This window comes from Helicoverpa armigera, chromosome 28 (genome assembly GCF_030705265.1).
Source record: "Helicoverpa armigera isolate CAAS_96S chromosome 28, ASM3070526v1, whole genome shotgun sequence".
Taxonomy (NCBI): Eukaryota; Metazoa; Arthropoda; class Insecta; order Lepidoptera; family Noctuidae; genus Helicoverpa; species Helicoverpa armigera.
Window position 1 is genome coordinate 6586307 of NC_087147.1, and position 13380 is coordinate 6599686.

A 13380-nucleotide genomic window follows, 5' to 3' on the forward strand; every position below is an offset into this window, starting at 1 on the left:
GTTAGACTGGAAGCCGACCCCAACATGATTGGGAAAAGGCTCGGAGGATGATGATTAGCGTGTTTAATTTTATGTGATTAGGTGCGACACACTTTGTAAATCCTTTCCACCCGGTCTATTGTAAGCACTATGTTATTGAAGTTCTAAAACCAAAATATCTGGACAAGATGCAAGTATATCGAAAGATTCTAACCACTTTTGGACCTTATGTTATATGTATAGATAAGTAAACTAGAAACTAGAAGAAACAAACTATTTTATAAACCAAACCAATAGCTTCAGAGAAAAGAACTTTTAAAATAATTCGTAAAAGAATCTTTAAGTCAGATATCCTATCCATCTTTTAGACTACAATATTTATATCGACAGCTATTATTTGGAATAACGTAGAATAAATCTAATCGTTCAATTCAAAACACGAATAAAAAATAACAAAGAAAATGAACTTCGTACCGCACAAAACACAACGCCAAAATAAAATAAAATAAAACATATTTACATTTTCCTTCAGTATCCAACCGTCGGTTTCAGAGCACTTTATTACACCACACATATAAGATAACAATCACTGGATTAACGAAAAAACACGTTTTTCAAAAGTTCCCATAGTCTTCAAAACACTTTTCTTCACTCACTAAAAAAGTTTATTTTAAAAAAAGTTCACCATAGTTTAAAAAAAAAAAATGATAGGTACACTTTTGATTCACTGCAAAGAGTTTAACGTGCAAGTTTTGACACTGGCTTGAGTTTCCATGATTCCCGTAGTACTAACGACAAGCCAAGTCATGCGGTTTATAAAGATAAATATGTATTAAAAATAAAGCGTGTGACCGTGCGAACTCCCGGCTATGTTAGCGACGGACCACGACGGACTGACCGCCGACCGCCTACAGATTATATTATGTTTGGGGAAGACCCAAATTCATTCCATTCCGGTAGTGTGTTCAGCCAAGTCTTAACGAAATTGGGAACAGTCATTTATTTTTTTATTATGCTCTTGCACGCATGTTATACATATATAAATTGGGCAAAAGTAGTTCAATTTCTTTGGGACATGATGATGTCCTCCTAGCCGATCATCAGCTACGGCGGTTGTCCTCATGTAAGGAAATTAGCCAACTGCGCAGGACATATTATAGTGCACAAGCATTTGCGCAGACACAGGTGCACTCACTATTCCTTCACTCTCATAGCCCGATGGGACGGCAATCCGACACCAACGGAGAGAGTTCACAAACAGGACCGACATTTACGTGCTAAACGAACGTATTTGGGACATAATGGCCTATTCAATAGAAAGGTAAAACCGATGATGAATTCAGGCTAGCCAAGCTTATAATGTATTTGAGTACACATATTTTTTTATATCCATTTTTTGGTCAATACCATCAAAACAAATAGCTCATAATAGAAGTTCAGGATTATTGATTGATTGATTGTCCTCAATTGTACATAACTATATTGATTATTTAGCAACCTACTGACAAGCATGATTCACTAACATGTATAGAAAATAACACAGATATAAACCTAACACTCACTTATTATATTAAAATTAATAGTTAAAAAAACTGAAAAACGCGCTAGTCATGTATTGTCATCAGAACTCGGAGCGTGTGCAAAATTCCATCCTAATTGGTGACCGGGAAGTGTTCAAATTAAGATTTTCTTACATACATATGTAGTTACAAGTGTAGTTAATATAAGCGTGTTAAAAATTAAATAAAACAAATTATATGTGATTGCAAAGAAATGACAACCTTCTACATACATACATATATTGGGAATCCTACAAATATATTTTTGTACCGAACTTGGCGCGATTTTTACGTTGGCATTTGTATTATTCGTTGAAATTGAAAGTTCATAAGGTTATCGCATTGGCAACTAGTGGCCATCCGCGGTTACTCAGGAACTGAAATACACTCAATATCTTTGTTTTTCTTCTCAGAACGAGTTACTCATTAATAAACTTATCAGAATCTTTTCAATTAATTAATTATTCTTGTTTATTATAAAAGTTTAATGGTTATATGTTTTCAGTGGGTGGCTGGTGACTCATTCACGTGTATTAATTTGTTTAAATATATCTATACTGATATACTAAAGAGGAAACATTTTTTTCTTTTTAACCGACTACCCAAAAAAGGAGGAGGTTCTCAATTCGACCGGTATGTCTTTTTAGGGTTCCGTACCCAAAGATTAAAACGGGACCCTATTGTTTTCGCTCCCCTGTCCATCCGTCCGTCTGTCACCAGGCTGTATCTCATTAACCGTGATAGTTAGAGAGCTGAAATTTTCACAGATGATGTATTTCTGTTGCCGCTATAACAACAAATACTGAAAACTAGAATAAAATAATTTTTTTTTTTTTTTTGCTAGTTTTTGTTCCGGTACGGAACCCTTCGTGAGCGAGTCCGACTCGCACTTGGCCGGTTTTTTTTTCTATGTATGTACATCGATTACGCCGAGGTTTATAAACCGATTTACGTGATTCCTTTTTTGTTCGACGCGGAATAGCTGCTAGTTGGTCTCATAGTCATCAGGTCAGGAGCTGATGATGGAAACCCTGAAAAATCGAGGGCAACCTTCGAAAGTTGTAGGCATACATAGGGTAAAAACTTGTCACTCAGGTATATGCTTGAAAGCACTATTCACTATTCACTAGACCTGACGATGGAGACCAGAGACCAGACCGAGGGTCGAGGGAACTCGACAAGTGAATATGTAAAATACCACGTATTTGAGCTTATACCTATTATTTGTATTGACGAGACCTTTGCAACAGTGAAGGTTTGGAGCTGACCTGATGATGAAGACCAAAGAAGGTCGAGGGAACTCGACAACTGAATATGTAAAATACCACGGGCTTATATTATATGTATTGATGAGAACTTTCCACTTATACGGATAGTGACGGCTATTCGTATCACTGAAAAGCTGCAAATAAAAAACATTTTTACAAAAAAAATAAACCGACTTCAAAAAACACTAAAAAGCAACAAAAAAAACATTTTTTTTTATTGTACCCTAGAAGCTCCGAAACTACTGAACCGATTCAAAAAATTCTTAAATTCGCAGTTGTAAAGCTGGCCTATAACCGAGTAAGGGTGCTTACATAAAGAAACAGGTTACCGGTACAGACAAACCTGTACGGGTAGGTACCGATCAGTGCAGGTATAATATTTCAATACAATCCTACACCGTACAGGTTTGTCTGTACCGGTAACCTGTTTCTTTATGTAAGCACCTTTATATTGGCTAGATTTTGACATTTTAATAGTTTTCAAACGTTCGTTCTTATTGTGTCCAACTGCACATTGGCTTGGCAGGTCTATAACTTACTGGACAATAGAATACATAATGTTTTTTTTTATTCATAGAAAAGCTCATCCCAGCATTGTGAAACTACAGGAAACAATTCGTAGACGCCATAGTTTCTTATACAATAGATTTATTGGTCTTTTTGTACAATATTTCAATTGTTTTAAGAGCCTTTCCAAATGTTCAACATATGTGGCACTTGCTCAATGTTTTTTTTGATATCCGATACTTAGGTTAGTTCTAAGAAATGTCAAGTTATTTCTAAGCAACGATTGGCACTTAACCCTTGTTTTTTTCATCATAAGTTAACGAGTTTCTAAGAGGGAGAATTTTTTTGAGCTTTTTAAATAAATCAAGTACTTAACACATGTGAGGGTTCACTATTTGCTTGTAGAGTTACGATAATTTTCTACCGAGTTCCTAAGAACGAAGTTCTCAATTCGTTTCGTTTGAGCGTTTTTCGGATGTCGGTAGTAACCGAATATGCACCCTAATATAAGGACCCTAAAGGTCCAGTAAAACACGTAAGAACTCGTTATTTTTATATTGTTTTTCTTTTATTATATTTTAAAATGTAACTAAGCTGCACGCACGTGTTTTTAAAATGCATACAACCCGCGCATATGCCTTAATATGCGCAATCTACTTGCACCGTGTAGATGACTTAGCCACAAGCACTTCTCTTCCATAATGTTATATGTTGTTACCATGAATTAGTTAATTTGTTTTTATGTAATTAGTTAAGAGGACGTATTGAACTTTCCCACGGTTTCCTTATTTCTTAATTGTTCAAATAATCATTATTTAATTTATTAAGGACAACGTGATCGTCAGTTTTCATCTCGCATAAATGTATTTATTGTATACTAGCCGTTTTTCCGCGGTTTCACCCGCGTCCCGTGGGAGCTACTGCCCGCACCGGGATAAAATATAGCCTATATAAAATAAGACAAATCGTCCGCGGACCACTGGTGGTCCCTGGAGGCAAGTTGTTCACATTAACAAATCGGTTTATATTTTTGTACTAAGGATTTTAGTATCCCAATTGGTGCTGTGTTGTGGTGATACCGTCACCAGTCGGTCAGAGCTCGTCCGTTGTTCACCATGGGCAAATGAGGTTGCCAACTGGTTTTTCCCTTAAAATTAAAAATTAAATAAAAAGACAACCTATTATAAAATTATCTAGTTTTCCTGTTTACGGCTTTACTAAGCTAATGTTAATAGCATAGAACAATAGGATTGTAATTTTTTTTCCCGGAAAACGAAATAGATATTGCGTTTTACTCATTTTGATGAACTATTTGAGGTTAATTAATTTGTTTAATTGTTAAGCAGGCCGAAATCATGTAAATAAAATGTATTTATATGGCAAGTGGCTGATAAAGAATAAACTAACGTAAGGCGTCGTCCTAATTGGCAGCGATCGCACGATGGCGCGATGCGTTTTTCATCTAAGACGTCGTCCTAATTGACAGCGATTGTACGATGACACGATGCGTTCTCGTCGTTCGATGAGTTCAAACATACAGATTTCATGAGAGTGTCCTATTTGAACCTCGCAAGTGAGATAGTAAGATCGTGAGATGAAAAACGCATCGCGCCATCGTGCGATCGCTGCCAATTAGGACGACGCCTAAGTTTGATCATGCTTGAATAAGCTTGAAGAATACTTTGGCGATACCCGTGCCCTCGACAATAGGTAATTGGAGGCAACACCAAGTAGTGTTATTAGCCGGTAAGAGAGTAACTATTATAATAATCTGTGGTCCAGTCCAGCACACCTCTCCACCTACCCCAGGTGGAGTACAGTCCATGAGGATCTTCCCCCCTGACAAAATAAAAAAAAAGGTCATTCGTCGTTATTGTACCTACAAGCTGTTGATTTGCATCCGTGCCAAATTCAAGGTGGTAATTATGCTAATGATTCTCGGCCCAAATCAACAATAATAACTTGTTATATGTATGTCGGCGTCAGGATCCGACATCGTTAAATAAAACAAAGAGGTCTTCACACAATCACTTGGTTTATTCCAATTAACACAATATTAGTCACTACAATTATTTATCACGAATTTGTGGGAGGTGTGCACTCGGCAACGGTCGGCGAACGAATGACCCGAGTGGTTTTTTGGTATGGCATCTCGCAGTTCAGCCTAGGAGGCCGTGTACTGCTTAACCGGACTTTTCCCTGTGGATGCCTAGAATTTAAGGCCTCCAGCCAGGGGCGTAAAACAACTTATAAACTAAGCGACTGCGCTAAGGGTACCCCCTGTGGGGTCGGACCTCGGCTTAGGGCGTCGCTGGGGAGGCAGCAAAGGGACAGGCTGGATCATATGATCATTATTATTAAATGGGGAATTTAAAGCTACTGGCTCAGCTCGCGGGCTGGCTCGATGAGCAAGGGTCGGGAGGACAGAGAACGGGACGTCGCGGCGGACCTCGGCGGCGAGGTTTGTACGAACGCGGTTTGTGTTTGTATAGGGTGCTAGTGAGTTTACTACTCTCTTGGAGGACAGTTATCTCATCGTCAGGTTCTAGAAGGGCATGCCTAGGGCGGCGAATCCTACTGATGCGGGAGGGAGTGTAATTACTGGCTGACACGATAAGTGAGTTATCGTGTTTCTCAGCGCGTTCGAAGTACCGTATGGCGGCACGCTTCATATACTGGCGGATGGTAGGGATTTTAAGTCGACATGAAGAATCTCATTTCGAACATAATAGGGAGCTCCTGTGATTTTCCGTAAGGCACGGTTTTGAAGGGCTTGCATTCTGTGAAGGCAGCGATGGCTTGCCTGTGCGAACACAGGGCAAGCATACATCATGACGGGGCGTATGCACGATCCGTAGAGGCGTAACTTGGATTTAAGAGATAATTTGCTCTTTGAATTGAGCAAGAAGTGCAATCTGCCGTACACAAAGGCTGCTCTAGAGCGCACCTTACGTATGTGCTCGGCGAATGAGAGGCGCTGGTCTAAGATTACACCTAGATATTTGGCATGCTCCTTCCAAGGAATCGGCCTACCAAACATGGTGACTGACGGGGGCGCGGGAGGAAGCCTACGGCGGGGCTCGAAAAGAGTATGGCCTGGCTTTTGTCGGGGTGGAGTTCGATTCTCCATAGCCTAGTCCAGACACCTAGGGTGTTGCAATAGGCTTGGAGATGTCTCACTATGGCGGCTGGGCTGCGGCCTGAGCAGTAGATTGCCGTGTCGTCGGCGAATAGGGCTAATTGAACATGCTTGTTCTTAGGAATATCGCTAGTGTATAGCGTGAAGAGGATGGGGGAGAGTACCGAGCCTTGTGGGACGCCAGCTTTATAGGGTGGGCCGAAGAAAGAGTGCCGTCTATGCGATAGCGAAAGGTGCGATTCGACAAAAGTCTCGTAAGATGACGACGAGACGGTCTGGGACACCGAGTTGGTAAAGCTTGTAAATCAAGCCTTTGTGCCAGACTTTGTCGAATGCCTTTGCTATGTCGAAGAGAATCGTGCCGGTGAGTTGGCCACGTTGGAATCCGTGGCTCACACCTTCCACGATGCGGTGGACTTGTTGGACACAAGAGTGATGGGTTCGAAAACCAAACTGTTCTAATGGAATATGGACTCTTTGCTTCGACGTAATCTTTGAGACGCTTATAGATAAGTATCTCGTAGATCTTGCCGAACACATTGAGTAAACTGATAGGGCGATAGCTGGACGGGTCTGATTTTGGTTTACCGGGTTTGGGAATACCGATTACGGTTGCCTCTTTCCATGCCTGTGGGAACAGGTTATGGGTCATGGCGCAATTGAAGATCGCGGTCATGAGTATTACGAGGGAAGCGGGTAGGATTTTGAACACTTTATTGGTTATTCTATCTGGGCCCGGAGCTTTACGGGGTTTGAGACGTTTGATGATCTCTGCCACTTCGTCTGGAGTGACGGGAGGCAAGGGATCGTCGGGGTCTTCTTGCGGTGGTAGGGAGGATCTGCGCTCGACCTCGGCTTCGACCTTTAGTAGGTGAGCCGGGTCGACCGGTTGGGTACTAGGCGAGCATTGAGCCTCGAGGCTGTCGGCCAGACATTCCGCTTTTTCATCGTCCTCGAAGGCGATGGAATTGTCGGGGCGTTTGATCGGCGGGGTGGAAGCTACTTCATCGGATTTGAGTTTCCTTTGAAGCTGCCAGAAGGCTTGATGAGTCGGCTCGAGTTCGCTCAGCGTCTTGTCCCAGCGCGTTTCACGCATCTCAGCAAGGCGTTCCTTTACAGCACGCTGTAAGTTACGCATGTGAGACTTGTTAGCGTCGCAGGGAAAAGTACTGTATGACCCGAGTGGTGCGCGCGCGCCGCTTTATATAAGGTCCACCGTTGACAGATCGACGGTTGACACATCGACGGTGGCGCCGTCATGTACATCTTATTAGTACCTAGTTGATATTTGGGGTTTCTTCAAAGAAAGCCTAAAACATCGAATTTGGGAAAAACAAAAGGTCCTGTGGAACTCTTCTACCAACTCCGGCGAAGCTATGCATAACATCCCCAGCGGGGCCCAGCAGGGGCTGCGGGGCTGCGGGTTGTTCGAAAGAGATACCGCTTGCTTGGTACATAAAAGGCCTATGACGGAACACGACGGTTGTTAGTCAGTAAGAGTCTGACACTCCCTCACCGCTGCTAACCCACAGCGTGAGGGGTCATTTGATGATTTTTGACGTCGTTAAAAAAAAGCTATGCATAACATTACAAGTACCCCGTTATCCATAGCATTTTCAAACAAGAAAGCTTTACAAAAGTAAGTACTTAATGTAAATAGGTTGTTCTTGATCCCGTACTCTTTACTCAATTCCTGAACTATGTAAAACTGCTGCGGTATTGTCAACATATTGTCATTTCTAAAATGTCTTCGTCGACCCCTACAGGTATTTTAAAATTGATTTAATAAAAACATTATTTTCCTTACTGTAAGTCGTGGTGGCCTAGTGGGCAAAGAACCAACCTCTCAAGTGTGAGGGCGCGGGTTCGATTCCAGGACAGGCAAGTACCAATGCAACTTTTCTATGTTTGGATGTACTTTCTAAGTATATCTTAGACACCAATGATAATTTCGGATGGCACGTAAAACTGTAGGTCCCGGCTGTCATTGAACATCCTTGGCAGTCGTTACGGGAAGTCAGAAGCCAGTAAGTCTGACACCAGTCTAACCAAGGGGTATTGAGTTGCCCGGGTAACTGGTTTGAGGGAGTCAGACAGGGCAGTCGCTCGCTCCTTATAAAGCACTGGTACTCAGCTGCATCCGGTTAGACTGGAAGCCGACCCCAACATAGTTGGGAAAATGGCTCGGAGGATGATGAGGATGGGATTATGACTGTAAGTCGCTTCTAAACCAACAGCATGAGTCATACATGAAACTACTCGTGCAAACAATTGTTTTAAGTTTTCTGATGATAGATTAATAGAAGTAACATGGAATTTAGGATAAAAATACATTGAGTGTCCCATACTTTGAATAAGTGAATTATGTTTTAAAAACTGCACAGTTAAAGGATTATATGGCCTCTGAAAACTATGATGTATAAGCAAGCAGCCGTATATAATGGGTCTGATTATGTTTTCGCCAATAATATGTTGTGTATAGTTATCGGCACGGATATTGAGCTCTCGGCGGAAGAGTGGGGATCGCTTTGCGCACTGTACACATAAGGCAATAAACCAATAAATCGCTTCTGCGCAGGTGAAGGTAATGGCCAATATCCCTGCCGATAACTATACACAAAGTCACACATCACACGTAGTTAAGGCGAGGAAGTGGTCAACAATAATTCCATAACCGGCACGCGCATCTAAGGCGCCAAAAGGGGTCGGAGCGTCTGAGCGGGGCGAGGATAACAATACGCGCGCTAGCTTATAACTAAAAGTCGTAAGCGACAAAATGGTTTTGTAATTTTAATATTTAGTAATGATAATTTAATAAAAATTCCTACTACAATTTTAAAGAGTATGTATATACTCAACTACTAAAAAAGGTAAGAGGCTTAAATCGGTCCCGTTTGCCCATAATATGTGAATCTCTTTTTAAAAAGAGGTATGTTTGATATATTTTTCTCTGTTATAAAAGTTACCTAATCATGTTTCTACAACTAACAAAATAAGGTTTATATCATGAACTTTCAGGTAACCAAGTTGTATTTTGATCCGTTTTGTATTTACTGAGAAAAATTGACATCCTTGGGGCCAAAAATTCCAATTCGTCCTCTTAAGCAGTATCAAAACTTTTGAGCTTTTAAAAGCTGGACCATTTATCAAATATTTAACCACTTGCGCAGACTCCGTTTTTATTGATACGTATAATTGCACATTAACATTAACATGCCATTAAAATCATTATATCACAATAATGTACTAACTACTATAAATAATATACAATCATTAGTACATTATTAGGTAGTACCTATATTTCAGGATTCATTTGAATTTTGATCTAACACGTTTGGCCCGCTCAATTAAACCACCATTCGATTAAACTCAAACTAATTATTCCAAAGTTTCAAAGAACATAACAGAATAGAGATGAGTCTTTTTCATTTCAGAATAATCGGGATGACAGGATGAAGACATTGCTACTACTCCTCACAATAACAGTTTTGACCCACTCTAGAATAGAAGTCCAAATCACAGCTGCCGATAACAAAACCGGCACAATACTGCAGGTCTACGGATCCAATGAGAACATAGTAAACAACCGGGATATAATCTATTTTAACTTGACGAAGGAATGTTTGAAAGCAGCCGTTAATTCCTATTTCGGAGCGAAGCCTGAAGATGTATTTCTCAATAACCCAACCCCCTTTGGCGATTTGTACACCGATCATAAATGGAACCCAGTCACGAAGATCATTAAACCTGAGAAAGCTCAAATATTGGATCTCAGTTATTTTCCCTTTGTGATAAACAATGAGCTATTTAACAACACCGCCTCAGCACCTACAACTGCTATGACGCAAATTGGGGTACCCCTTCAAGAGGATGTAATGTCGTTTTGGGAGACACCTGCCGAAATTTTTACTGAAGACATCAAGTACACTTTTAAGGTAAAATCAAGTTCCATTCCTGTCAAGTCTTCGTTTTCCTACATTTCAAAAATGGGCGAAAATGTTTTGAATTCTCGTTCGGTTTTCATTGGGTCCGAAACTGGTATGGTGGTGTCTTTGGAACCAAATCAAGCGGTGCTTGTGGAGCTGGTGGCTTCCAAAGGCACGCTGAAAGCCAAACTGGATTATAAAACCATTTTATCTGGATCCGTAGCTGTGAACTACGCTAATCGGTATAAGGATCATTATATCTGGTCGTTAGATATCAACAAGGTTTTGGAAGCTGGTGGTATGAATTTTACTACAGTAACTTCAGAAGTAATAGATTTTACTTTTTATGTAAATTCTAAAGTGAATATTCGTGATTTTCATAGTAATGTAGTTTTGTCGACTGTGCCTTTGCTTGTGTTCTGATCTGTGAAATTAAAAGTTAAAAAATCATAGTAACTGTGTTTCTTTTTTTTCATTTTAAATTTTTGATAGGATTTATCATTCTTTGTTGAAAATGGGTTCATGAATCAGCATCATCGGTGTAATCCTGATTCACTGTTGACAATCTCGTGGCCGAACAGTTACCATTATAATTCATCATTGTAATAGTTATTTATGACATCATCATTAAGAGTGCGTACAAGGAAAATGGGTACCATTGTATGTCAGTTTTTGTATACCTACAAAAAAGGCGATGCCCAAAGAAAAATAATTCGCAAGCTGGCCCACATGCTTAGAATACTTTGTGACGCCAGCAAAGATATCGTCATAATGACTTATGTAGCCCAAGGATCGATACATAGGATAAAGAGTCGTATGCTACGTCACATGATTCAGATATTACATCTTCGTTAATTTTGCCCGTTAATAATGTTTATACTCGCAAAAGTGTGCTCGAGCGTAATACGATACTTACGACCAATTTAAGTAGCGATGACAGTCTTTATTAAATAAACAATTCTAAGATAAGTGCTACGTTGCTGTTGGTCATAGCGATTCCGTTTTTGGCAGCCATTGCGGGTAGATAGTCGGAAGATATATTTTCTTTACAGCATTTGCATACAAACCAATTAGCAGTAAATAAACAAATTGTGAACGATCTCAGTGGCGTGCACTTGGAGAGGCCTATGTCCAGCAGTGGACTGCGATAGGCTGATGATGAAACAAATTGTGAACGCATCTGTTAATCATAAAGCACATTTTAAAACAATTCAGAGATTTGTTTAAAGAAAGGATGATGTCCTCCTAGGAGTACCCTAGGCGATTATCGGCTACGGCGGCTGTTCTCATGAGGAGATTAGCCAACTGCGCAGGATATATTATAGTGCACAAGCATTTGCACAGACACAGGTGCACTCCCTATTCCTTCACTCTCATAGCCCGATGGGACGGCGATCCGATACTCGCGGAGATAAGGCGCTGGACCGACATTTACGTGCTCTCCGATGCACGGGGCTTTGCATACAATGGGTGCAAGCTTATAAACCGTTTTGCAATAAATAAATAAAAAAACTGTGAAGGCATCATACAGTATTTCTGTTTATAATATGTTATACATTATGTGTATTCATGTGTGTCACCACGCCGTATAAACAAACTTAACCAAATTCATTCATAACAATTCATAAGAAACAATATTCATGGAATTGCAAGTATTTGAATAGATTTAGGTAAGTATTATTAGAATCATGTTGGCTACACTTCAGTTTTTACACATGTAAACATTTTCAGGAGCTAGGATTCTATTTCAGGAGTTAGTTTTCGATGAGCTAAACTATCTTCTGAAATCACCAGTCTGCCTTGAGCCAGAGTGGCGATTAACGATGTTATAGCTTATAACATTCCTTCCTATGTGCTTATTTACCTTTTCATCTCATATACCTACTTGTACTTTACTTTTAGATTGTCAATATTGTTTACTTCATTTATCTATATAATGTGTTATGTGTTATTAATATCGAATGTACCTCATTTAGGTTACAACTATTTACTGTTCTCAAAGGATGTTATTAAGTAATTAGCCAATAGTGATTATTTAAGTTGTTATTTACTTTTCCATTCATTTCTTCATATAAATACGTGCCCTTAAGTTAAAGTAAGTTAGTTCTATTCCTACATTCTATTGTTAAACTTGTAATCAAATCTTAAATAAAATAATATTTTATTTTTGAAGTAGTTTTTGCCACTATCACATAACAACGGTCTTTTCTTCCCTGTACGAGAAGACACCGCAAAAATCAATATCAAAAATACCTAAAGGTGATGATGATTTTTTTTAAAGTAACTGAACCTTCTCATTTGTTTGTTTATTAGGCAAACATCAGTGCCTTATTAAGCTAAACACTCACAAATTACCTGCTTTAACTACTTGTGTAACATTTATGGGACAATTACTAGGTTGTCATTAATTACTAAATTAGTTACCTTAGAATTAGTTATAAATAGCTCGCAAACTAGATATATGCGGGCAACAATATCACACCCCATTTACACATTAGAAAACTTTCTTTAACGAGCTTGTATGTCTATCCTTCCACATTAAACTCTTAAATGAGAGAGCAAATTTTCATGCAGTTGTGCTTATAGCCACAGTGATTCAAAACTGTGGAAGAAAAAGCTTTGACCAGCATTTCATCCCTTGGAAAGAACTATCTAACCCTGTTTTTTTTTATTTCATCATCCTCCGAGCCTTTTCCCAACTATGTTGGGGTCGGCTTCCAGTCTAACCGGATGCAGCTGAGTACCAGTGTTTTACAAGGAGCGACTGCCTATCTGACCTCCTCAACCCAGTTACCCGGGCAACCCAATACCACTTGGTTAGACTGTTTTTTAGGGTTCCGTACCCAAGAGTAAAACGGGACCCTATTGTTTTCGCTCCTCTGTCCGTCCGTCCGTCCGTCCGTATGTCTGTCCGTCTGTCCGTCGGTCTGTCACCAGGCTGTATCTCATGAACCGTGATAGTTGCCGCTGTAAGAACAAATACTGGAAACAAGAGTTAAGAC

At 39.9% G+C, this 13380-nt stretch overlaps 2 protein-coding genes across 4 annotated transcripts in view; one reads left to right on the forward strand and one right to left on the reverse strand.

Annotated features, from left to right (window-relative positions):
• Positions 1–13380, reverse strand: part of LOC110371455 (homeobox protein 5) — a 58535-nt gene that overhangs the window by 15747 nt on the left and 29408 nt on the right. Inside the window, exon 1 of one of the 2 annotated variants that reach the window (XM_049851833.2) lies at positions 500–966. The exons of the other annotated variant lie outside the window; for it this stretch is intronic. Coding sequence (XP_049707790.2) covers positions 500–553 — 54 coding nt within the window. The 5' untranslated portion in view covers positions 554–966. Of the gene's footprint in view, positions 1–499; positions 967–13380 lie in introns of those variants that run through there. 2 annotated transcript variants of the gene reach the window in all.
• Positions 1824–10842, forward strand: LOC110371461 (spherulin-2A). 2 transcript variants are annotated; one of them, XM_049851872.2, is made up of 2 exons: positions 1824–2171; positions 9887–10842. In XM_049851872.2, exon 2 carries the CDS (start codon positions 9905–9907, stop codon positions 10799–10801), a length of 897 nt encoding a protein of 298 aa, XP_049707829.2. In that variant the 5' UTR covers positions 1824–2171; positions 9887–9904; the 3' UTR covers positions 10802–10842. The 2 variants fall into 2 exon arrangements, with proteins under 2 accessions (XP_049707829.2, XP_049707830.2); XM_049851873.2 differs by lacking the exon at positions 1824–2171 and adding an exon at positions 8161–8333.

Coding starts and splice junctions, on each gene's coding strand:
- LOC110371461 (XM_049851872.2), top strand. CDS start 9,905: ATGAAGACATTGCTACTACTCCTCACAATAACAGTTTTGACCCACTCT.